Raw genomic sequence first — 27,497 nt, 5'->3', positions numbered from 1 at the left:
GTTCCTTGAATTGAAGTATTCTAGAAAGAAAGAGAGAGAGAGAAAGAAGGAAGAAAAAAGAGACTTAAAATTATGAACTTTCCAGACAAATCACTAGTTCATGTAACAAAACTATTTGAACACATTCATGTAATAACACCAAAGAAATGTTTTTAGAAATGGGAATATTCTTGTATATAAAGAATTGCAGGCATTTGAACTAAAATTCACTATGTGCCTTTAAATGGAGGAAGCAAACCAGAATGGATCCAACAGGTATGAATTATTATTGCCTGGCTAGAGATGGAAAGTGGGGATTAAAGAGCTCTCTGAGAAATAGGCTGCATGTCAGAAATATTTCAAGTCTCTATAGCTGAAGATAACCTCAAGATGTTTGACATGTGCTTTTCTCATATAAATTTGGATCTATTTCAGGAGGCATGGATAGAAACCCTTTCCAGAGAGAAGATAAAAGTACCTCAAAGACTAGTATATAAAGTCTAGAAAATGTTTGATAATTTTAGTAATATAATAGTTATATTTTCATGTGTGTATCATGTTTTTCATAAACATTTGCTAAGTAAGTCTAAGTGTCATATTAGTACCATAAATATCAACTGTACAGCTTGGTCCATAACAAGTATGAATCCAGCTGATCTTTATAAAGCAACATTTCCCATTGCCTATTTTCTCAACACAGACCATGCTTAGCATATATATATATCAGCACCCACACTGTGTAATATAAATTGGGTTGATTTAACCTTTGAAATTGATTTGTTGATACTACCAAAATTTGTATACTTTAATAGGCAGTGGCCAAGGGTCTCATATAGATAGAGGGCACAATACAATGCTTTGAATTTATGACTTATTAATAAAACCTCAGTCACTAGAATATTTATTTGTTCATGTCTTATGAGACGTTCAATATTTGGAGAGAGTACCTAAAAGGATAGAGTTGCACATAGACACACATATATACCACAAAAAGGTTTGCACTTCATTCATAGACATTTGAAATAGTTCTGTGGGATTCATTCAGTTCTATTTGTGTTACTTAAAAGTAGACACCAGAAGTTAGTTTGAATGTCTCAAATAAAAATTCAGAATTTAGCTTTGTTCTTTTTAAAAGTGTTTCATCAGTTTGTCTTTCACTGTCCCTAGTCAGCTTCTATTACCAGGCTCTTGTCTGAGCTTATGAGTACACCCTAACATTGTTAGTGAAACAGACAAACAATGAAGAACTTAGCCTAAAGGGTAGACTTCTGCCTGCCAGTTTCTCTGATGCCTCTAATTAACCAGTAACTATAAAGAGAGTATATACCCAAGTTTTTCATGTTCATGCCATCCTGGTCTTCAGTTCAGAACCCTTACAATTGTTTCATATTATTTAATGCCTATAGGTGCATCTTTTGATGGACTTAGACCAGAGAAATTTCTGAGGTCCTTTCTTCCCATCCCTCTGATGCTTTAAGAACTACCTATTATGGAAACATGGAGGAGAGGACACATCATTTCCTTACTTCCCATCTGCTATGAAGAGAATGACCCCCTAATTGAAAAAGAATCTTAAAAAATGCATCTTTCCAATATTCAGTGTGTCTTCTCTTCCAAGTATGACTTAATTGCTTTTAAATAAATTTAAAAGCTAGAGGAACAGGGAGATTGCTACAAAATTACATCTCCTGGTAATGTTGAAAGCTAAACCCATAAAGTCTCCCTAACATGACTGCTCAAATGTGAGCTGAATAAGCATGGCCCCAGTGGATGTATCAGCAGCCCATGAGGACTCAATCCTACATGAAGAACTAACATAGACAACTGAAGAAAGCAGGGAGCAGGCCCTAAAAACATATACAAGTAATGTCATATGGAATGAGAAAGTTATATGTAAAAACATGCATTTATTCCAATGCACACAAAAACAATTAATGAAAAAATAGACCACACATTTGTAGGAGAGCAAGGAGGGGTGTATGTGAGGATTTGGAGGTAGAAAAGGGAAAGGAGAAAATGTAATTATACAGTAATATAAAAATTAAATAAACAAATTCTGGAAAAATTTTAAGCAATATACAGCATGTACCCACACATTTAAACTGGGTTTCTAAGAGAGAATTATTGAAAGTAATTGGAAAATGATCTAGATCTGTATTCTCTCTGAATACATATAATTTGTAATTATATATATATATATATCTTTTACTTAAAGAAAAAGCATTACTATATCATAATCACTTTTGAAATAAATAATGTTTTAACTCAAACACTACTCATTTACTATACAAGAAGCAAGCATGATTTTTAAACATATCATATTAGGTATGAGTCAATTCTTTGCTGAAAGTTTTAAGTTTCTGATCAAGCCTCATAAGAAGTGGTTTGCAGCTACTTGGGCACATATTTATTTTCTTTCAAGGATCTACTTGTATCAGTTTAAATGAAAAATCAAGTACTCTCTGGTGTTTCAAACAAATCAAATTCTCTCTCCCTGTTGCTTCTGAGAAGATGATCTAGTTCTATTTACCAGAGATGTGCATGCCTAGATAGTCCCAGGAAGCTCATACTTTTCACAGGTGAAGGCTCCTCCCTTGTACTGTTCTAAGTAGAATATAACATCAGTTATAATCACACATTTATATTTACTCTACTGTGCCTAGTAAAATAACTAACTTCAGCAACTGATTTTATTAATATTCCTTTAAATTCTGCTTTCCTTATGTTCCTTAATTCCTTAAAGTCCTTCTTTGCTAAAATAATTAGTAATTCCATTATTAAAAATGGCACTGGTTAACAAAGCTGTCTGGTTTTAAACATTACAACTCATTAGAAATTAGTAATTCCAACAAACTATGGAACATTTCTTCGTTCTTGACTTTGACTTACTCATGAACTAGGAATCCTAGACACACATATTAACAATGATATCTCAGACAGAAAATGTAATAAAAATAAGTGTGTAATTTTCCTATATGAAAATGCAGACACCAAGTACATGTTCTTCCTGTGACTAGTATTTTTGTTTGTATATTTGCACATACACCAAGTATTTACTTAAAACTATTTGTGACTTTCTGAAAGTCAATTAACTCTTCAATTCTAATTTTTTTGACTTTTATTCTTTAAATAGTGAAGTCATTTACAGGATGCAGACTACAGTTCTCTGAGTAAGGACCACACAACCACCAGCAAGAGGTTTAACATTGAAATAGCCTATAATAGATACAATGTATTTATATCCTAATGAGACCATTTGTACTTACCTCAGTTAGACATTTCACAACACCATAGTTGTACTCAACTACACAGAAAACATTGCTACATTATAGCAATACTTCAAATATGACCACTAGTAAGAATCATGTCATGATGCAAAAAAATAATCACACCATGTCTCATGAAGCATATGATGATTATGTTCCACTGATTGTTTTATTTAGTTTCATCTTATTTTTTCTCTAGTCTGCAATACAAAATGCAGTCCTTCTATCCTGGTGATCCCTCTTTTTGATCCCTGTTTGCTTTATGGGAACAATGAGAAATAGTGATAGCAATCATTGAATACATACAATGTTGTTCCTAATCTGATAGCAGAGATAAACCAAGTCAAATGGCAGTGGTGCATGCCTTTAATTGCAGGTGGATCACTGTGTGTTTAAGGCCAGCCTGGTCTACAGAGTGAGTTTCAGGACAGCCAAGGCCACATTTTGCAAAAAATGAAAAACAAAACAAAACAAAACAAAACAAAAAACAAAAAACAAAAACAAAAAAAAACAAAAACAAAAAACTTGGGTGCTCTGATGTCTAATACCATCAGCTTGACAGGATCTAGAGTGTCCTAGGTGAGAATCTTCCTGGCATACCTGTGATAGAATATCTAGGGTAGTTTGGGATGTCCTTACCTTATCTTATCTTGATTAGGATAATTCAGGTGAGAAGAATAACCCTAAGGACAGCATCCTTTCCCGGATTTTGGTTCTGAATTATATAATAGGAGAAAGTGAATAGAATACCAGCATCCATCCTTTCCTGGTGTGGGTACAATATGTTAATCTTCCTCAAGACTGCCAGATAGACATACCTTCTGGGAGAGACAGCATCCTGGAAGTGTGAGCCATAATAAACACTTTCACACCTGAAGTGCATCCATGAGAATGTTTTGTCACAACCACACAGCTGTGCAGCAGAAATATAGTAACTCTATCTTGTCTATATCAAAAATGTATTTGAACAGAAGTAATAAAAATGGAAAATGGAATTGGCTAAAATAATGTAGTATTTGAAGTGAAAAGTATTCTACAAATAATGAAATGACAATAGTAATTTATAAAAATGAGTACTTCAAAAACAATATAGAAATTTATCAAATAATTAAATAATTCTTTCTTAATTATTACTTTTGTAATTTATGTTATTTTAAATGAACTACATCAAAATCTCCTTTAGCTAGAGAATTTACCATTAAAGAGTGTAAACCATTAAGTTTCAGGTATTTGACTTTTTAATTAAATTAAAAATTCCTATAACATGACTAGTATTTAATATGTAAGTATCTCAAGTTTTACATTTCTTTACTCTATCTTAAAAGATGTCAAACATCAGTATTTTTCCACTAGTCTACATCACTTAAGATTTTGTTAAACATTGAGTTATAGACAATAACAGAGAAATGTATACAAGCCATTACCTAAAGCATTACACAATTCATAAGTTAACAATGCTTAGTAACAATACAGATTTGTAATATAAACTAGTCATAGTTTCAGTGTTTTCTTTTTCATCAGTTATTTTAATTTATCATTTTATTAGTATTATATATATGAATGGGTGATGTATATATTTGTGCTTGTGCAATGCAGACAGTAAGGCTTTCCACCAAGCCTCAGACTGCAATCCTCTGAGTTCCTGTATCTTCCCGCCTTATATTCCTCTCTCTGCCGAGCCATATCACTTTAATCTCCACCCCCCTAGTGCTAGGATTAAGTGCATGTAATCCCAAGTGCTGAGATCACCTTTGTATGAGCTGTTTCTCTCTTAGACTGGATCAGTTTCATGCACTCAGTGTGGCCTTGAACTAACAGAGATCCCTATGTATCTGTCTTCCAAGTCCTGGGATTAAAGATATATACCATCACTGTCTGGCCTCTATGGCTAGTTTGTATGGCTGCTGGTATTAAAAGTGTGAGTCGGGGGGGGGGGGGATAGATGAGAGAGACAGACAGAGAGAGAGAGCTAGAGAGAGAAACCAGAAAAGAGGGAGCCAATATAGGCTTGAAGAGAAAAGTAACTCTAGAGAAATGTCCAGAGACCTATTGACCCCAACTAACAATTTGAGCAACAGTAGAAGGGCTACCATAAATGCACTTCGCTGATAATGAGATTGATGACTAACTTATCCACCATCATGGAGCCCTCATCTAGTAGCTGATAGAAACAGAAGCAGACACCCACAGCTAAACAATGAGCCAAACTGGAATCCAGATGCAGAGAGAAAGGACAAGACCAGGCTGCAGAAACCCACAGAGACAGCTGACCTGAACAAGGGGGAGCGAATAGACCCCCAGACTGATAGCTGGGAAACCAGCATTGGACCACTCAGACCCCCTAATCATGGATCTCAGTTAGAAGGCCTGACAAGTCTAAGGGACCTCGGAGAGTGGAACCATAATGTATCCCAGGTGCAAAAAGGACTTTCGGGACACATTCCCCATGGAGGGATACTCCCTTAACCTAGAGGCAAGAGGGAGGGCCTAGTCTCTACTCCAAATGACTTGACAGATTTTGTTGGTTCTTCCTGGAAGGCATCACCCTCCCTGAGGAGTGGGGGAGAAATGAGATGGGAGGGTGGTCGGGATGGGGGGGATGAGACAGAGGGAGAGAGGGACAGAGGGAGGGAGGAAGGGAGGAAGAGAGGGAAGGAGAGGGGACTGGGATAGATTTGTAAAATGAAATAAATGTGAATCATTGTTGCTTGCCTATTGCTGTGGCTAGCTTTGTTGTTGTTTTTTTTTTTTTTTTTTTTTTTTTTTTTTGTTTTATCTCCAGTAGCTTTATTAAATCATACATAATATATCACCACATATATCCCTTGGCTTGTCTAGCATACACAGTGTAGGAGGGATTTGTTTTAACAATAGCAACATATTTAGAATTTGTGGTTTTGTTTGATGGTGTAGGTGAAAGAAAGGAAACGTCAATGGCATAGAGATAGATATTACACCTGTTATGGAATTGTTGCCCCTGGTCAGGGCTTGATTTCTGCAACCTACTAGATGTGCAAAACTGCACATGCTCACCATCTGATCAAAGTCAGTGTGGTGTTCTTGTTGAGATTTAACACCATCAATGTCACAGAGCATCTCTGTAACAAATTAATTAAAAAAAAAAAAAAAATAGACTGCTGTTTTTTTTCCTAGTGCCTCAAAATCTAAATTTAGTCTTCCGTTAATCCCAAAGTGTTCCTAGACATAGACTGTCTCTGGTGAAATAAATGTAACACATAAATGACAGAAATGTCCCATGTGTAAACTCTGAACTACACTGTCCATTATTGCTTTCTTCAAGTAGGTGGGTAATTGTTTTCAATTGTTTTCCTATAGATGGATGTAGGACACTTTTTTTCTCCTATGCTGTAATTGGAAGCTTCAGACATTTCTTTTTTTGTATTATTAATTATCTTTTTTTAAAAATTTATTTTATATAACAAAGTCCATTTAAATGAAAACAAACATTTATAGACAATATTTGGGAATTTGGGCATTGTTCTTTCCAAACTACTTCCTGCTGGTAAGGGGCGCTGTCATGGGGGATTCGAAGAAGATTCATAAATCCTGGCTGTAGTCTGTAAGGCTGCTTTGTCCAGCTGTTTTGAATGTAGGATCACCTGGTACTCTGTTTCAGGCAGTCTGGCTTGATCAAACCACATTAGTCTGGAAGGAATCCACATCTTTTCATTTTCTGTGGAAACAAAAATAGAAATCCTTGTCCCCAGTAACTTGTCCTTGAACTTAAATTTTTGAGTCAAAGCATTTTTTGTTTTAATTTAATTTATTATTTTACATGTCGATCCCAGTTCCCTCTCCCTCCCTTTCTCCCTCCCTCCCTCCATCCCTCCCTCCTTCCCTCCCTTTTACCCTGTCTGCCCTCTGACATAAACTCTAACCACCCTCCCCTCCCATCCCCCCACCCCAATTCCATATGTAGGGGAATGCCATCCAGTTGGGGTCATGTAGATCTGACAGGTACTGTGAAGTAGGGACTAGGGCTTCTCTCCTGTCTCTAGATTAAGGCAGTTGTCCCTCCATGGGGGATGTGTTCACAAAGTCCTTTTGTGCTCCAGGGATACATCCTGGCTCCACTGTCTGAGGTCCCTTAGACTGCTCAGTCCTTCTGGCTGAGACCCATATTCAGGGGGGCCTGAGTCACTCCCATGCTGGCTTCCCAGCTATCAGACTAAGGTCTTTTTATTTCTACTGTGTGCCTTGCACCTTTTACACGTAGATAATGTCCAATGATAGATCAGGAGGTTTCATTTTTCATTAATACATGGAAAGCATTGTTCTTGATTTTGACAATCTTTATTGTTTTCCAGTTTTGGTCATTGTTATTTTAGTATTGAAGATTCCTGAGTATCATGATGTAGTTTTGAAAGTAGAGATTTAAGAGGTAGATTTGAAAAAATGCCTGCTCCTATCAAATGTTCTCTGAAATCACGTCCTCATGTCGTATTGGTGCTTTTTGTCTATTTGTTATGGCTCCATTAATATTTTCTGGAAAAATTGGAAAACTTCCTGGGAAATGGAACACTACTTGTTTGTCACCAAAAAGACAGATTTTAGAAAAATGTAATTATCAGCAAAGATTTTTTTCTTATTTTATTGTGCTAAAAAAAACATTTTTTTCTTAAGACATTTTGCTCTGCACCCCTCTACAGTGACAGACTGTATATTAAAAGTCAAATTTATCTTCACATGATTCTTCACAAATGATGATGATTTACAAGTCTTTATTGACATTTATTTAGGTTTAATGGAATAAGTTTCAATGTGCACATTTGTGCATGTATTCAAATATATAAGTATATATAAATTATATAAATTAGAAGACAAAATTTTACAATATTTGTTATTTTTAATTAGGTTTTGTTTTTCTCTCAGTATCAGTTGATCAAATAGTTTTCTTAAATACATCTCATATGTACTAATTTGATAGCAACCTTCACATTGTATTTAACATTATTTTACTTTCACCATATTTTCACTAAGTAATCCTTTTCCTGTATTATCTTTTTAAATTGTAATGTATATTTGAACATGTTTCATTTACATATTAAAGAATAGATCATGAGTGTTTCTTTTATATATGGAACATATTTCTATATTTTGAGGCTTAGTTTTTCTTCGCTCTCGACAGTATATTTTAATGTCCTTTAGTATTGAATATCATCATATTCAATTTGGCCCTGGGGATTGAGAGATACATTTGAAAACAACCCCTGCATTTTCTTAGAGTTCTCAGAGCAAGTGGAAGCAGGGGATGGCACAGGTAGTGACATTCCTGAGGGATATGTAAAGTAGAATAAGCAAAGTAGCAGGTTCAGACATACAGGGTAAGACACACAGAGTAAGTAGCTATGCAGAAGGTTGCAGCACTATTGATGAAATAATTCAGTGCACATGACAATGCTGGAGAGCAGGGAAGGGCAATCACAGGTACATGGATTCAGGAGACAGGGAGAAGATATATATTTCCAGAGGATTAGCTACTATCTGAGGAAAACAGGAAGTCACTGAAAGGTAATAGAGTATCCATCACTTTGGGCAAAGTGTGATACTTTGAATGAAGTTATTCATAGACACCCTTGTCAACATCAGAGCGATTAGTACAAAACAACTTCTAGAAGTGGAAAGGGACACTAAGGGTCAAAAAAAAAAAAAAAAAAAAAAAGCTGAACCATTTTGGAAATAAATATCCTAGCCAACATTCTACAATGTTCACAATCATAGGACCCAGGTATGCCACTATGTGTGTGTACTTGAAGGTTCTCAATCAACATATCATGGAAATATTTGCACATTCAGGTTTAAGTCTGCACTGTTGTGCCAGGAAATGCAAACAGCCTAGATGTTTGTTAACACAAGTAAAAAAAGGAAGCCTGGTTCATATATACTACAGAAATATTATTCATTTAAAAGGAGATTTCAAAACGATGTTAGCACAAAAATAAATTTAGCTGGAGACCATTTTAAGTAAATGTTGTGCATTAGACATACATAGGTTAAATTGTGTGCATTTGTATGCATGTGTGTGTGTGTGTGTGTGTGTGTGTGAGTGTGTGTTGGAGGGGGATGAGAGATTTAGAAAAGACCAGGAGGCTGTAAAAGCATTTTACTGAAAGTTATTATGAGAGGAGGGCAATGGAATAGATGTGACATGAACATGAATGTAGCAAGAGGGATTATTTGGGGAAGAAAGGAGACAAGGAAAAGTTGGAGCAGAAGGCACAGGTAAGGGAAATGGGAGGGGGATCAAATTAGATCCCAGTGAAATGGTACAAAATATGGAAACACTGCAGTGACTGCCTTTACTTTGCATGATAACTTAAAGAACCATTTAAATTTTTCAGAAGAGAAATTTAGTAGTAATTTCAACAAATAATACTAAAAAGGGGACTAAATTAAGGTACATATTATCTTACTTTGAACAGAGCAGAGAAATTAATATATGTTTTATTTTATTTTTTATAGTTATTTAAATTTGAAACAAGATTGTTTTACATATCAGTCCAAGTTCCCGCACCCTCTGGTCATCCCGTTCCATTTCTTCTCCCCAGGGAGGGTGAGGCCTTACGTGGGCAGTCTTCAAAATATGTCATATCATTTTGGAGCAGGGCCCAGGCCCTCATCCTCCTCCTGTCTAGGCTGAAGGAGGATCCCCCTATGTGGAATAGGCTCTCAAAGTCCATTTGTATATTAGAGATACTGGTCCATTAGCAGAAGCCCCATATTCTTCCCAGTTTTAAATTTTTTAAAAAACTTACCAAAAAAGAACATCACTACTGTGATTGATAAAAGGCCTTAAAAGAAACCCAAATATTTAAGCAGCTGTGCGTTTGCCTTTGCTGACATTCAAAGTGTTGCCTACACAGACTTCATACTTATACACAGTTAAGTCTTATAAAAGTTAGGTCTTAAGTAGGTTCATGAAATGTATGCAAAATACTCGATGGTAATTGTTCTGCTACATTTATCACCTTTCATGAATACTTCATGATCAATGGGGGACACAATCACATTAAAATCAACTAAATATAACAAAAGCCAAAAAGGAACTACCATGATCTGTTTCCTGTTTAGCTCTAACTGAACAGAGTTTAAGAGTCATGAGAGAAGGCAGACTCAACTAAGGGACTGTACAGATAGTGTGACTTCTGGAAATGCCTGTAGGGGGTGTGATCGTTAATTAATGTAAAAGTACAGAGACTACTCTGGGCAGCTCCATAGCATGGACAGGTAGTGTCTGCTCTTAATCTGTACAGCAAAGCCAGCTAAGTATGAACCTGGAAGTGAGGCAGCTGGCAGCTTTCCTCCGCATTTTTGCTTCTATTCTTCTTGAGTCCCTGCCTCAGTGCTGGACTGTGACCCAGAAGTGGAAGCCACATGAGCCCTTTCCATCCTCAAAGTACTTTAGTTTACAATGTTCTAAAACAGCTAGAAAACGGAAATAAAACATTGTGGAAATCATAATTTCTAAGTTCCTTGTGATTATTAAACTATGTATTATAAATAAATAAAAAGCCTTCTCACACTCCAGTGCCTTTTAAAATGCAAAATGTTAATCCCTGAGTTCTAATTTACTATCACCAGAACTTCTATGCAACACTATACACCTCAATAAGTCTACATGAAAATACGCTTGACATTGAGGCCTTGCTAAACAATTTTAGATGTTCACCATGGGAAAAAGTGGATATCCATACTTTTTTCCAGTATCTTTAAGTACATTTGTAGGAAAGACAAAAAAAAAATCTGTCTCTTTTATTTTTTTCCTCTTTACACATTTACAGCCTCATGCCCTTGTTAAACAGAGTATCAAGGAAGGACATGTATCTCATGCATGTAGCAAAGGTATTGTTTAAAGTTATTGTATTCAAATGTTATCAAAGAAAAAAAGGAATTGCATTCAATTCTATTTTCTCTGCCTCACCAAATTCTTTTATTTCTGAGGAAGGCAAGAGTAAAAACTGGCTGCTTTTCAGTGGAGAGGAGAGAACGTCTTGCAAAGTTTGAATAAAATATCAGTTTGACACATATTGAATCTTGATATATACAAACTCTTCTGCCAGCCTTCTTAGAATATTTATTTTGCTTAAGAATATCAAAAATATCTTCATTGAAAAATTCTTACTTCATCTGTAACTTTTCTCTCCAGTAAATGTCTCAATCATAATATTGAACAATTTATTAAAACAATTAAATTATTATTTGCCTTTTGATGAAAATGCCCACTGATCTTATGGCTCTTCTTATACTTAAGTATTTGCTTAAGAAAATGAGTAATTGGGCTCTGCATTTTTTTTATTAAGAGTCTCTATTTATTTTAGAGCAGTTTAGAATGATATAAAATAATAGCAAAACTAATATAAAACATTCTCACCATCTTTTACTCTTTCTGCCCTGTTTTTATATGTTAGCATTATACATTTCTTACACTGACTGGGTCAATGCTGACATGTTATTATTGAGTAAATCCATACTTGATGCAAGCAGCTTTGTTTTTACCTAATATCTTCTTATAATAGCCTGTCAGGACACATTTGTGTTTGCTTATGTGTCCTTAAACTTCACTTACTTTCATAGATATGTTAGACCTATTGTCAATGACCTTAACCATTTTAGAATTGCTGGCCAAGCCCTGCATAGAGTTCTGCTACACAGAGATTTCTCTAGCTTATTTTTCTAATAATTAGATTGAAGTCATATGGTTGGAGGAGGAGTGACATTGTTGGCACATTTTAGTGCATTTTACTGTCTTTTGCTCCCGTGAGGAGCATGTTCTATCCACTTGGCTTGCTCTCTTGCCCATCATCCTATATCTTAGCATACAGTGAGAAGTCATGTTCTTGTCTGCCTTTGAAGAAAGATTTTCCAAAAAAAATGTTCATAATTCTGCATAAAGTATTTGCTCATTCTTTCCTCTTAATTGTCTCATCCTATCATTATGGGCTTCTAGATATCCACCTCAGATTATGACTTATGATTTATGATCCAAATAAAATCCATAGTCTGTTCAAATTCTCCCAGCTTTGGCCATCATCAGCAGTTATTTTTCTCTATTCTCTTAGATTCAAAATATTGTTTTATTTGTGTCTTTGTTTGGATTTGCAATATATCCTCACCTTTAAGCACAGCAAGCTTGTCCAAGATCATCATATGTTGTTCTTGTCTGCTTACCTGTAGAAACCAACCATATATTTATCTAAGGAGCCTTGTTTCCCTTTGTCAAAAAACAATACAGGAAACTGACTCTGGGCAATGAGCACATTCACTACTAAAATAGTATGTCTTTGTATCTCTGATTTGTCAACAAGCACAGGGATCAGAGAAAAGATATATGTATACTAACTTATACTTACATGTATATTCATTTAAATTATATATAGTTGTATATCCATATATATTTGTATGTATTTTTCATACACTAAAAGCAATCTTGCACTATAGCTTCTAACTCAAATCTATTAGTACATGGTGCACTCCTTCTCTGCTTGTAATAAGGATCTATAAACACCCTCTCTAACACTGGAAGTCATAATTCTTATTATCAATTGTTTACTTAAATATTCAGTTCTACTATGCCTTTAAAACTGTATCAATGGCACTAATCCACACCTTCACAGTGAACCACTGTGTAAACTAGGTAACTATTCATATGTAATATCTTTTGCCTCTATCCTTATGGGCTCAGCTCATTTCTAAATCTGCTCAAGTTAGAAAATTTTCTCTCACCTTCTTTAATGAGCCTTTTCTCCCTGTACATTTATATATAATATAATCAACTTATATTTTTCAGCCTGCTTTTTATCCCAGGATCACCAACCTCATAAGGATGTTAATTTGCTTGCATAAAAGTTATAACATTGAGCTATGAGAATCTAGAGATTTTCATCATGTAGAAAATAACACACAACAAGCATACACAAAAGTTTTCCTGCAGGGTCACTGACTGTATCAATGTAGCTATAACACTGACCTTTCCCAGAACATTATATTGAATACAAACAGAGTATCTGGCATCTTTACATATGAATATGCATTTAATGTACATATATGCCTTTTCATGACCAACTCATCTCTATTTATTTAGAAACATTATGTTATATGGATCTACTGAAAATTGTTCACTCATTCACCTATAAATGGACATCTTGGCCGCTTTTAATTTTGGTGACTACATTTGTGTGATCATCTATGATAACATTTGTGTCTAGATTTTTGTATAGCATAAATTTAAACCTCACTTCTACAAACAGTTATGAATACAGTGGCTGGGTTGTACAGTGTGATTATGCCTATCTTGAATATCTGTCAAGAAAACTGTGAAATAATATTCCTGTGGACAAAAGATAAGAAAGCCTGCTGCTAGGGCCTAGGAGATGGCTCACCAGGTTCAGGCACTTGCCATCAAGCCTGATGACCTGAGTTCTATACCAGCCCCTGCGTGGCAGAAGCAGAGTGTAATCTCCAGAAAGTTGCCTTTGATCGCCTCACAGAAGCTGCACCCCTTCCTGGCACACATACTAAGTAAACAAATGACAGCAAAAGATTTTAGGAATGATAGGAGTCTTTTGTTTATCGCATTGTAGCACTGGTTGTCATCAGCTCTGGGGGCTGACCATCTTGCTGGTATCTCATTTTTACTTAGTTTACAGGTACATAAAATGGTACACAGCATTGAGTATCATCTTACCTGACACTGTGTGAATTAATTCTTCATTGACATGTCTGTTTATATCACTTTTCTTTAAATTTCCCTCATTATTAGAGTTTAGTAACACACCACTGTATAGTAGTCTAGACTTCATATACATTTTACAAAATGTTTTCTCCCTGTCTTCAGATTATCTATTCTTTATTTAATGAGCTTTTCATAGAGAAGAAGTTTATAATTTTAATGAATTCAAACTTATCAACAAGATTTCTCTTAGATAGCATGACTTCAGTGTTACCAGCAATATCTCAAAGCCACACAATGTCTTCATTTCCCCATTTTCTTAAGGAAGTTTAATAGTTTTACTTAGACATTTACTTCTATTATCCACTTTGATTTAAATTACTTTTTGTTGAAAAAAATGAATGCCTTAAGCTTTATCTCTAGAGTCTTATTTTGGTTTGGTTTTTAATGTATGATATTCTCTTGTCTCAGAAACTATTTGGGAAAAAATTGTTATGTCTCTATTGAATTTCCTCTGCTTGTTGGTCAAAGATGCGTTAACTTTTTATGTGCCCAGTATTATCTTCCAATTTCTAATATGTTTATTTTTCTAATACACTGGCTGGTGTACTATATATAAATTTATAGTGTTTTAAAACTGGAAACTGCACCTTGTGAATTTGTTATTCTTTAATATCTGATTGGCTCATCTTGGAAATTTGTCTTTCTGCATAAATTTTATGAATAAACTTGTCAGTAGCTACATAATTAATTCCTTAGCGACATTTTTATTGAATATGTAGTTCCAATTGAAAAACATCTGACTATTAACAACACTAAGTCTTTCCATCACCAAAAGTGCATTGTTGTTGTTATTGTTTAGAGGGTTTTGTTTTGATTTTTGTTTGGCTTTAAAAGTTTTACAGTTTCCATGTGCTTTTAATTTTTTTTTGTTGTTGTTGAATTGATCCTATGTATTAGCTGCTAATAATTTTTTTAAAATTTCAGAGGTTCACTGGTGGCATATCCAGGTAAATAGGAAGGCAACTAACTTGTGTACTGTAACCATGTACTTTGTTTTCCTTCACTTCAATCATCCTTTTCCTCCTTCTAGTCATCTACATACTAAATATGTTTACATTCTCCTCGGTTCTTTGTTGCTCTGTATATTTTATTCTCTACTTGTTCCTTTTTTTTATAGTTAGAAACAAACTTTATTGTTAGAACCAATATTTATTTACAGAATATGAATCTCTTCAAAAAGATACATTCCTTCATTTAATCAATGGTAGGAAGCCTTATTAAACAGAAATAAAGCCTAAGTCATACTTGTATCTTAACAGAAACACAACTTCATTGCAAGTTCATGAACACAGACCAAATCAATAGCCTCACTTTTCCTTTTATATTACATGTATTTTTCAAATTTTCAAATTAAAATGTAATTACATCATTTCCCCATTTCCTTTCCTCCTTCTGACCCCTTCCACTTATTTTCCCCTCACATCCTTTCAAAGCATGATGTCTTCATTTTTGTTATTGTTGCATACATATGTAAGTGCATAGATACATAAAACACAGGAGGTCACATCCAATAGTCAAGAAGTAATTCTTGATTGATTTTTTATTCTTATTTTATTTATTATTTTGCATATATGCGAGAGAGATAGGACACTGATGTGTGTGGAAGACAAAAAGGAAACTTCTGCGAGTCAGACTTTCACTGTGGATTCTAGTGGTTGAAGTTAAGCATCAGGCTTGTGCGTTTAGCAACTGAGCCATGTCACCAACCAAAAATATAGTTCCTGAGAGCACTTTAGCTGAACAATAAATACTCAAATCTCATAAAAGTTAAATAGAAAAATATTCTCTTTAATTCTTAGATAAAGACCTTATCCAATTCTCAAGGTCAAGGATGAGGGGTACTCTCCACTACAGATATCTAGTGCAACAGGAAACCTTTAGATAAGCCAGAACTGTAGTGAAAATAATGCAAAATGAGCAAAATTAAGGAGAAAAATACTTGATAAAATGAGATATAAATAACTGTAGGCAACTATGGTTTTCCAAGAGAAACAAGAGTTCTGCTTTTATTTTTAAACTCCATTAGACTGGAATAAAGTGAGAGGAGGCATGGCTGCCAGGATGATTTGCACAGGTACACGAGGGGCATGGTGTTTGACACAAAGAATATCTCTGTCACACAGTGCCATTTGAATATATTGCAGAGTAAACAAATAACCCCAGAGTTGAGTAGTGTCATGCCTGAGGCAGAAGACATTAGAGTTATGATGTTTAAATGTAATAACTGGTTATTTTGTTTCCTTAAAGGGACTCCAGAGACCTACCTTCCCCTGCTCAGAACACTACCTTAAATGTTCTTTTTTCAAAGTTTACATGGTACTCAGGGTTCTCCTGGAGCATGTTTTACCATTCTATCTTGTGAGGGTAGCTATACTTGCTTATTCCCATCCTTATTCCAAGCCCTTGGCATCTTCTGTTTCTGTTTCATGATTTATAGAACAGTCTCTGTCTTAGAGAAAGTACACAGTAAAAGTTTTGTAAATTAAAGGTAAATTATTCTCCATAAGATACACCCAATTGCCTCTCTTTTTTTCTTAATTTTAATTTGTTGTTAATTTATTCCACTGAGAATACACTATTCTCCTATTTATTAAATTAAATATCTGCTTAAAGTGGCATATTAAAAATTAAGCTTAGTTAAATCCCAATTTCCTGTGATCATTATATAAGTTGTTCATTGCTGCATCTCATATTAACTTGGTTCAATGGGTAAATTGTAATTAACACGAATACTTAATGATCACTTTCCCATTCTGATATATCAGTAATGATGCTTACAGTTTAAAGTGCTTTGGGTTAATTATAGATGTTGATACTTTGCCTCCACTTCTGACTGGCAGTACATTCTTTTACTTAAGGATATGATGTGTGCTCCAGAATTGGAGAGCCTGCAGACACTCACCAATCAACTTCTTATGCCTTGTGAATGCCTCAGTTCACCCCTAAGATTTCTAGAACTGCAACTGTAATGCAGAATCTGGACAATTTAAAATAAGTAAAGATCATTTTATTGGCTGCAATTGTAACAATTCCTCATGCACAAGGACTACTTATTCTCTTTCCTTCCATTCAATAGTTGCTTGCTCTAATGTGTTTCTCTTGGAGTCATACATAAATTAAATTCCCCATAAGATCATGCTTTGATTTTAAGGATAGCAGAGTCTCAAACTGAATATTCTACAGAACAAAGCATGAGGTAGCACCTGAGATACTGATATACAAGTGAGGCATCTTAGGCTTCTCTTCCACTGTGAGCCTTCTTCCTTAATATAATAACCCCCCCAAAGTTGCAGCATGCCTGTCCTCTGTCATTTCACAGATTTATCATTCATTTTAAGTATCCCTGTGACACAGTCAAAGTTAAATTTTAAGCTTTCTAGTCTGCTATTGTGTATCACATTGCCTTTTCAGTTTGCTCAAATAAGTGCAGGACCCATAAAATTAAGTTATTGCATTTAACTTACATGTATTAGTTGACCTGTATATGAAATATGTACTTTTGCCTTTTGAATTATTAGTCACTACTACCTATAACAGAAACTGAGAATATAGTTGATCTTTTACTGTATTATGTGTTATGACAGGTATAGCCAAAATGTAAATAACTTTTGGCATGCCTTTGATAGAACGTTAGAAAATATAATTTTTACAATCCAATTTCAGGTAAGACCTATAAATCCAGCATGAATTAGTGGTTACTTTAAGAAAAGAAATTTACAAATCTTCTAAACTAGAGGCTGACACGATCTGACTTTAAAATTTTCTAGAATAGATTTTGGTCAAAAACCAACTCAAGAAAATATAGTCTGCTTGTAAACTACTTTGTCATCAGTACTTACAGTAAATATCTGACAATAACTGTGGACTAAATAAGGGGAATATTACCACAACGAGGATAAAAAAACACAACAAGTTAAGTTATTCCATCTCAGAATCAGAGTACAAAAATAAAAAAAAAATTAGATATATTTACAAGCACACTCCAGATAGAAGCAAATTCTATCATAGCTTTTTTGGGGGACATAATTATGGCTTATTTCTGATTTAAAAAATACAACTTAGAAGTTGGAAATTGATATTTTTAAAAAGCAGTTAGCAAATAAAAGTGCAACATTTGTTTATTGTTAAATTAAATTGTTCTGTCATAGCTATCATTTCACTCCATTTTTTTAAATAAAGATACTCATTTCACTTATACTAAATACTTCAAGGAATGCTGTTAAAAACTGATGAGTAATTGGCTCAGAGTGTACTAAAAATGTGAAAATGTTTATTTTCTTAACAGTGCAAATTAGTACGTGTTTCTTATTAAATTGATCATGGTTTCTTTAAAAATCTCAGGTAGTTTGTTGAAAAGAGGAAGAACCAATAATTTGTTATTCAGTCAAACCATCTTTACCCAGTTTCCTTCAGCTTTCCCTTCTTGTACCACAAATGACTCACTCATATTAGACCAAAGTCTCTGTTAAGAAGTCTACTTCAGGGCTGTTAAGATGACTCAGTGGTTAAGAGCACTGGCTGCTCGTTCAGAGGACCCAGGTCCAATTCCCAGCACCCACATGGCAGCTCACAGCTGTCTTTAACTCCTGTTCCAGGGGATCCAGCATCCTCACACTGACTATACATGCAAGCAAAACATTAATGTACATAAAATACAAATAAATAAATTACTTTTAAAATGAAATAATGAAATCTATTTCGTTGCCTACCTGCAGCTCAATTTTTCTGTCACTCTTTTGTTTGCGTTGTTTACATCTATTTAACTTGAGCATTTTTTCACAAGAGCAGTAACCCATCCACGAGTAACCTTTCCTTGTGTTACTTTCTTAGAGCTCTGAAATGTGCTGTTCTGAATTCTGAAATGTTATAAACCACCAGATTGCTAATTGCCTTGGATGCTGTGAAAAATAATTACTCTACATTATTTTTGATATTTAATTGACAGTGTAATGCATTTAACTAAAGACCTGCAATAAACTATTTCTAATTACTGAGGGTGGTGGAGTGGAAAAGTAGGCTGTAAAACTTTACAAGGGAAATAGTGTTTCTCCATTATCTTCAAAGTCCTTGCTGATTTGACTTTCAAAGACACAAAATTCCACAAAATGGAAACCTCTAGGAAGCTTGGAGGAGTTTGGGGTCATTCCTATTTACTGTGAAAAAGGGCTTTATTTTAGAATTATTGTTTTTAATACATTGGGCTGTGGTGGAAATAGTTTTTACGAAATTTTTTCTTCTGTTATCAAACTTTTAAAAGAAAGATGGCACTAGTCTATCACTGGTCTTTGTTCTGCATATTTTTACTTCTGAAATATATTTAGTTGAATCTTGTTCAAATTTTATTTGCCATGGCCATATAGATCATAATGGTGTTTTGGTTAAGGATGGACTGTATATATAAAGGTGGTTCTATAAGATGACAAAGGAGACAAAATGCTCCCTGTTGCTGACAACATAGACATCTTAACATCATATGTAATACATTCCTCATATATATATATGGTAATGATACTTTCAATATACCTACTTTGCCACCATCCATTTAAAGCGCAAAACACATATAATTGTGCACAGTTTGTAATGCATAATAAGTAATTGTTAATGGCTATTAAATATTTGCAAGTCTGTATATATCCTTATTTTAGTAACAATATATATATATACATATATATATATTGCTATCAAACAGTACATATAGAAAGAAAGTTAATGTGTGTTGAACTTTCCTAAGAAAATACCATGCCACATTGTAATGGAGTATACTCAGATATCTCTTGTTCATGGTTTCTTCAATTGGTCAAGGGCCATGCCTAATGACTATCGATTGCATTCTATGGTAGTCTTAAAGCAATGAAGTCGTTTCCTGGAGCGCTTCTCAAAATTTATCCCTGCTGGCAAGTCTCACATGATTGTATGTAGTTTTTTTTCAGGATCTGATCCTCTGTTTAGTCGGTTTTCAACCGACTACAGAAACTAACTCTTAGAACCTAGTGTGGGAAACTCCTTTTGTTTAGAAGAGGATGTACATGGCGTGCACCTTGAAATGATGCTCTGGCATAATATTGCTAATAATTGGCAATTTATTATTTTTCCCTTCATGATTTCTAGTTAAAATAAAACATCTCCATCAGTATTTTATTAGATGTGGGGATTAAAACGTTTCAATTATATGTATTTTCCAGAGCATAACTATGAGAAGTGATGTGTTTCAGGGAATGTAAATTATTTTCAGAATTTCAGGAATTGAAAGGGGAAAAGCGGAAGGAGAAAATGCTGGGCTGGTGTGAAGCAATAGCCCGGAACCCTCACAGAATCCCAAACACCACAAGGACACCAGAGACCGCTGGGGATGTGGCAGATACCTCTCACACCTCCGCGCTGGTGAGTGGAAAATTACTTTACCTCCAAGTAGCTCGTACATAGACAAACAGGATGCTAAAGACTATGATGAGTGAGATATGGATATGCTAATTGAGCATTCTTGTTTGCGACAGCATATACCTTTACAGTATGCTAATAGATTCACTTTAGTTCATAAAAGTGTCTATCCTAGTACTGCTATAAATGAAAGAATCTCATATGCTAAATTAAATCAAGTTGAGCAGCTATTTATTTTACTTTGTGTTCTTATGGAATCACTGTAGTTATTGTGGTGAGTTCAAGAAATGGTTGTTGGGTTCAGCACTGTGTAATGGAAATCAATGGAGGAAAAACATGTACAGTAAATATTAGTTAAGCAAATATAAGAAAAGAATTGAATCAGACTCTGTTTGCATATTTTTAAGTATCTGATTAAGATAATAATTTTCTGTAAATATAACTTGAGGACTGAATTAGTAATTTCTCCCTTTAAGCTTTGTTTCTGTCTGTAATATAATATTAGCTTTTAGCTAACCAGCATTTTATAGTGACTAGAAAAAGATAATTCATTAACAAAAGGAGTTTTAAATATCCTCTTTTTAAGACTTTGTCTATGACATCTTCATTTTAATTTAAATATGGAAAATTCCATTTGATCTCATTTAAATCATTAGCTCCATACTGATTGGTTTACCTTTTGTAAAGAGTCTACTATGATGAACATAGAATTGAATTTGATGGAAAAATTTAGATATTTTCCTTTTTATTTTGGATTTGAATTTTCAAATTACTTTACCAGCATAGTCTGCTCGAAGTGTTGTAACAAATGTCATGAATTCATGATTTCATGATATATGAGCAATAGCAACTCCCAGTTCTGAAAGCTTCAAAGACAAAAGTACTGCTGGATTTGGATCTGATGAGGTCTTTTTTGTTTGTTTGTTTGTTTGTTTTTTTGTTTGCTTATAAAAATTATGAAATGTGCCTCCCCTCATGGAAGATAGAAGCAATTTTTCTCAGGCCCTACCTATGGACACTGATACCATAGACAGGAGCACCATCTTTGATCACCTGCCTAAGGCTCCACCTCCTGGGCTTAGTGTTTCAGCATATTGACTTGGAGAGAATGCAAACTGTCAGATAGTAGCATTACTGTAGAAATGAAGATCCGGAATAAATATTAGTGAATGCTGTCCAAAGTAACCGTCTCAAGAATAGCAAAAAGCTTCCAGACTAATGTTTCAATTTCTTTGTTGTGTCTTGTCACCAGAAGGGCTGAGGCTATGGAGAGATGATGTCTGCAACAGACACGTAGAAATCTGGGATATAAATGAAATTATCACCAGCATCTCTCAGGTCATCATCTCACTCTCATTATTTAATCCCTTTTATTTCTTCATTTTTATTGTTTTAGAAAGAATATATATATATATATATATATATATATATATATATATATAGTGTTTGGGCCAAATTCACACTGAAGGCTGATATAATCAAAATATACAGGAATTCTATACAAAGCTGGATTTTGTCATGTATTGAAGGATAAAAGCCTAATTTTTTTAAAAAAAGATGTACTTTCTGTACAGTTCTTAAAGTGGCTTTGAGTGTATAACCTCTATTTTGCAGACTCATAAATCAAACCCATAGAAAATCTTGAGCAAACCTTTAGTATAGCTTTCTTGTTGTCTCCAATTGTTTAACACTGGCTTCATTTCATAGATGAACACTGTGGCTCAAGCTTATGAATGAACTTCTGTAGCTGGTAAGCAATGAAAAGGTTACAGAAGTCCAGCCCTCTTAGACAAGGCTTTCCTACTGAACTCTCATTTCACTTTTTAGATGTCACGTTCATCCCACTCAAACCAGTCTTAGTAAAAAGAAAAATGTGTCCAATTAATAATATAATCAAGAATTTAAATATATATTATATCAGGCAATAGCCTCTAAACAATAACATTTTATGAACAAATCCACTTCAAAATATATAAAAAATATTTCTTTCTGTCAAAGTATAATATATATTGTGTTGTTGATCCTACCTGTTTTTGGATGCAGCATCATAAGGAAATATGAAAACTGATCTACTGTGCATGTTAGCCACTATGGATCAGCTTTGAAAACATGAACATTTTTTCAATGGCCAAGCCTTAATGCCAGGACTCAATTAAATTGTGACAAAATGTGGTGAGTATGTCTCCATATGTGATCAGGAAAAAGAGATAGAATAGTCAGTTCATCTCTACCATAGCACATCACTCCACTCAAGTAATATTCACACATTCACATTGTACTCCATTCTGTCATAAAATAATAAGGCTATGTTCTAGATGAATAGCTCAGAATTCTTCCAAAATCAGGATTCATATAAAGTTTAAGACCTTTAATTATTCATTATCACCATCAAATAATGAGGACAATGTTGATCATCATCAAATTATTTGCACTTGGCAACTCACTGCAATTTATGTACAAATTTATGTCCAAATTATGTAAGACTAAAATGCACTTCCCATCTCAAAGAGATCATAGAGCCAAGATTGATTTCAAGTATTTTAAGGCTAAAATCTCTGGAATCAAGCCATTTTTTCCTGACTATGATTCCATGAAATCTTATTAGAGTTTTGATCTGTATGCTTCCCAATAGCCTCAATGCCTAAGAAAAATGTCCTTCTTAAATGTTCTTCCTCCTCTTCTTCCACTTTTCTCTTATGTTGAAAAGTAGATGGAAGGATTAATCCTTAACACAATCATTGTCTAGAAATGCCTTAAATAAAGCTCAGAAGTTTTACTGGGTGATTGACTGCCAATCATTTCTATTTGCTTTGACTTGCTTTATTTAAAATCTTTATTATGCATTTTTTGTTTGAGTTTCTCAGTGAATTCAGGCAATATGATTGCCCATAGAATGTGGTTGGAAAGAAGTCACTTATTTTGTTTATTAGACTCTGGAATCTTCTGAATTGTTTCCATTCTTATGCACATCTACATAATACTAGCCAGTTAATTTCTGATCTGACAGTACTTTTGTAACAAGTTACACATAGTAAGTAATAATTACCATGTATCATAAGGTATTACTGTCCATGTCAATACATATTAGCATCAGAGATACATACATTGTCAGCTGTGTTGGATAGTTTTATGTCAACTTAACACATTCTTAAAATCATCTGAGAGAAGAGCAAGCCTCAATTTAGAGACAATTGTGATGCTTGGATTATCAGAGGGGTGGCTGACAGTAGAACCACAATACACACCTGGTACTTGAGCTAGCTGGTTGGAGGCCATTCCCTATAGTGGGATGCCATGCTCAGTCTTAATGCATGGGAGAGGGTCCAGACCTTGCCTCAACTTAATGAGCCAGACTACATTGACTTCTCATGGGAACCATTACCCACGAGGAGGAGTTGACTGGGGGTGGGCTAGTGGGGAGATGAGGATGGGTAGGAGGTGAGGGAGAATGGGAAGAGGTGAGGGGGTGGGGAAAGAGAAGTGGGACGGAGAACTATGGATGGAATATAACATGAAGTAAAAAACAAAATTTTAAATGGAAAAAAGAAAATGCCTCCATAAGATCTGGCTACAGGCAAGTCTGTAGGACATTTTCTTAATTAGTGAATGATCTAGAAGGGCCCAGCCTATTGTAGGTGGTGCCATCCCTGGGCTTGTAGTACTGGATTCTATAAGAAAACAGGCTGACACAGACCCAAAGCTGCAGGATAGCTATAACACAGAGAAAAATAGGACACCCAGAAAGAGTACCAGTGAGGACACAGCATCTACAGTGCAATAGAAACCAGAGGTCTCAAACCAGAATAAAGACTCTTTCAAAAAATACTTGCAAGTAAAGATTATGGAAGATGGGTTCTATGGTGTAATTTTCTTGTGTTACACTACCGCTTCCATGGCAAGATTTTTAACTTTTTCCCTTTTTAAATTACTTCCTTTTTCTCTTAAATCTTGTTTTGTTTTGGGGTACAGGGGCAGAGGGCAGATGAGAAGGGATGAAGAAATGAATGGGATCAAGATATATGATGTAAAAGACACATAGAATATACAAACAAACAAAAGCAGGCTGATCAAGCCACGAGTAGCAAGCCAGGAAGCCATACCCTCCATGGCCTCTGCATCAGCTCCTGCCTCCAGGTTCCTGCCCTGTTTGAGTTCTTGTCCTGACTTCTTTTGATGATGTAATATGAAACTGTAAGTCAAATTAACCCTTTCCTTCCCAGCTTGATGTTTTGTCATGATATTTCATATCAGCAATAGAACACTGACTAAGATACCAGCTCAAATAGGTTTTTTTCAAAATACCATACAATTAGTTAGTCCTTTACCTTTGAGATTAGTGTCTCTATCATCTATGGCTTAGTCATAAGAAATTAACTTTTGGTGTATACTATGTAGCATGGATTTAGTCATCAACACAGTTATTTTAGGTAGTATGAAGGCTGCAGTCTAGTTAGAAAAAAAAATAACCAAAGCATAATCATACCAAAAACATACAAAAAGTTATTGAATCTGACATTACAATACTGAAAATTTCAGGCATATATAAACTTGGCAACTACAAGAAGTAGAATCAACTCACATGGAAGATGAAGAAAAATAGAAACCAGAGTGCAACCAACAAGTCTGGGGAAGACACCCTCATATCTGTCTTTCCAAACCTCTGTGGAGTGGGAGTTGGGGCTCCTTCAAGTTCATAGAAAGGTCATAAAGACCTAGTACCAAGATATTAGAAGGAAATGCACTTCTCTGTCCTTATATATTAAGAAAGGAGAGAATATGATGGTCCAATAAAGACACTTCAGGCAATATGAAAACCACTTTACTTGTTGATTTAAGAAATCATCAGTGACACCAATAGAAATACTATAGACATGAAGGAATGAGTTATTTCTCACCTTGGCATCTGGATACCATTAGCACTAGCAACAGAGAACAGTCCAGAAATGCTAATGACAAGGAAGACAGCTATTTGAAGTCTTCCTCCCCTGGCATCATGAGGTAAATTATAAAATGGATTTAGAGCTGAGAGATATGAGTTTAATAATCCACATGGAGAGATAAGGGTAGGAGCTTTAATAAGCTCAGAAATTCCAAAGCCTTGTCTACATAATTTTTTTTTTTTTTTACTCATGACTCGGTTGGTTATAGCTAATTTGACTCACCACCACCAACTTTCATATTCTTTCCATGCTATGCTGTAACAGTGGTGAAAATATAGCATAGCATTTGTTAAAGAACGGATAGAGTATATGTAGTTGAGGATGTTTGAGGAGGTATGAACATGATGCAGATTGTTTCTATCCTGATGCCTTGAATAAAAATTATTGGCACATACAAATATATTTGAGGAAATGTTTTCAGGCATAGCTTTGCAACTTGTGAAACCCAAGGTATTTCATCAGTGTGTATCATAAATAAATTTCTTCTTTTGGAAGTGAAATTTTTGATCTTTCTATTTTATATAACTAAGATTTTTGGTATTAGTTCTCTGCTGTCATATAGAGTATTTGAATTTTGGTGAAAATTATTCCTCACATAAAGATGATTGTAATAATGTTTGGTGGTTATACCGCAGGAGCTTTTCTAAGCATTTTACACATATTGTTGCTTTCAACATTCTCAAAAAATTGTTATTTTATGGATAGAGAAACTAAAACACATAGAAATTTATGAACCTATCAAAGTTGCTCTATGTAATAAATGGAGTTGAGTTTTAAATAAAGCTTGCATTCTTGATGAAGAAAACCACTCTATCATGTTTCTTTCGGCTTGCAGGAAGGGCATAGTAGTTATTTAAATTATTAATATTTCCTTTGAAAGAAAACTATACCCTTTCTTTGAGGGACTATTATCAGTTAGTGCTTATTGGGGGAGAGGTATCACTTTCCCCAGTGGTGTAGCCAATGGTAAGTTGCCCTTGCTTTAGTAAATAAAGTTGCTTATTCACAGTCCTGATGGAGCAAGAAATTCTAATTAAACTCAAAATTCACACCCAAAGACAAACAAGACATGAAAATGGAAGAAGGACTTGTTCAGAAGGAGGGGAGATGAGAGGGGGAAAGGGATTGAAATATCCTAAAATCCATTATATAAATATATGAAATTGTCAAACATTGAAAAGAAGACTGCAAATGAGAAAGTCATATGGTGTGGCACAAAGATATGCAGGATGGTTTTTTTATTTCCGTATGTATTGGACATATGAATATTGAAAATTTTGTAGCCACTTTCAACTTTGTATTTTCAGCAACTGCCATGATTGAAAAAGACATGTTTTTCTCTTTTGATCTATAAAACATTAACATTACCTGCTTTCAAAATTCAGAGACTATTAATTGAGCTTAATAATTTTCAAAATGAATAAGAACCTTGAGGGACTTTGGAGATTGTGTTTATCAGATAAATCCCCCCATAAATTCACTGTAAGTCAGAGGAGAGATTCATCTTGTATGGCAGATAGGAAGGAGATGCTTTCAAATTTATTGTGACACAATTTCACTTGTTAAAAACAAAGGTGCCATATACCAACTACACCCTTTAGCAATTTAGTGAACCAAATCAGAATTATAATACTAAATTTAAAAATGAGAGTGTACATCAAAAGGATCAGGAATAAGAAGGTGAATGCTTTTATGAGGAGTGAAGTTGAAAAGAAATCTAGGGAATTCAATGCAGGAAGATTAAAATCTGTCGCTTCAGATGGTCAGCAATGACTCCATAGAAAATGACTCTTTTCTAATCAAAGATTATTCTTTGAGGTTAAAGTAAATTGTTAGAAAAAAAGAAGAAAGTGTCAGTCCATGATAGAGGTGACTTGATGCTTCTAAACATGTTTTCATCAGCTCAGGTCACATTTTCTAGTTTACTATGGACAGATGGCTCCTGGATTACAGTGGTGTTGTTTTCTTATATACTAATCATAAATTTAAAATGTTAAAGCAAAATGCATTTAATACACTTACTAGGTGACCTACATAGTTTAGCACTGTGGTGCTCTGTTGGATGGTCATGGTTTAGCTGACTGGATCCTGGGTCTGACTACTAGTGTCTAGCATCAAAGGGAGTGCTATCCTGTGTGACATGAACTTAGAAAATATTGAAATATAAAATTATTAGGAGAT

The 27,497-nt window shown here is 34.6% G+C and overlaps 1 protein-coding gene across 4 annotated transcripts in view; it reads left to right on the top strand.

Moving 5' to 3' along the window:
• The window catches only part of Marchf1 (membrane associated ring-CH-type finger 1), a 528,109-nt gene that overhangs the window by 198,479 nt on the left and 302,133 nt on the right, over window positions 1-27,497 (top strand). For 2 of the 4 annotated variants that reach the window (XM_051181943.1, XM_051181942.1), the window contains exon 2: window positions 20,231-20,379. The exons of the other annotated variants lie outside the window; for them this stretch is intronic. In XM_051181943.1, the coding sequence (XP_051037900.1) occupies window positions 20,269-20,379 (111 nt within the window). In that variant the 5' untranslated portion in view covers window positions 20,231-20,268. The remainder of the gene's footprint in view (window positions 1-20,230; window positions 20,380-27,497) is intronic. 4 annotated transcript variants of the gene reach the window in all.

This window comes from Phodopus roborovskii, unplaced genomic scaffold (genome assembly GCF_943737965.1).
Source record: "Phodopus roborovskii unplaced genomic scaffold, PHOROB, whole genome shotgun sequence".
Taxonomy (NCBI): Eukaryota; Metazoa; Chordata; class Mammalia; order Rodentia; family Cricetidae; genus Phodopus; species Phodopus roborovskii.
The sequence above is the reverse complement of the archived record's forward strand: the minus strand, read 5'-3'. Positions and strand labels throughout refer to the sequence as shown.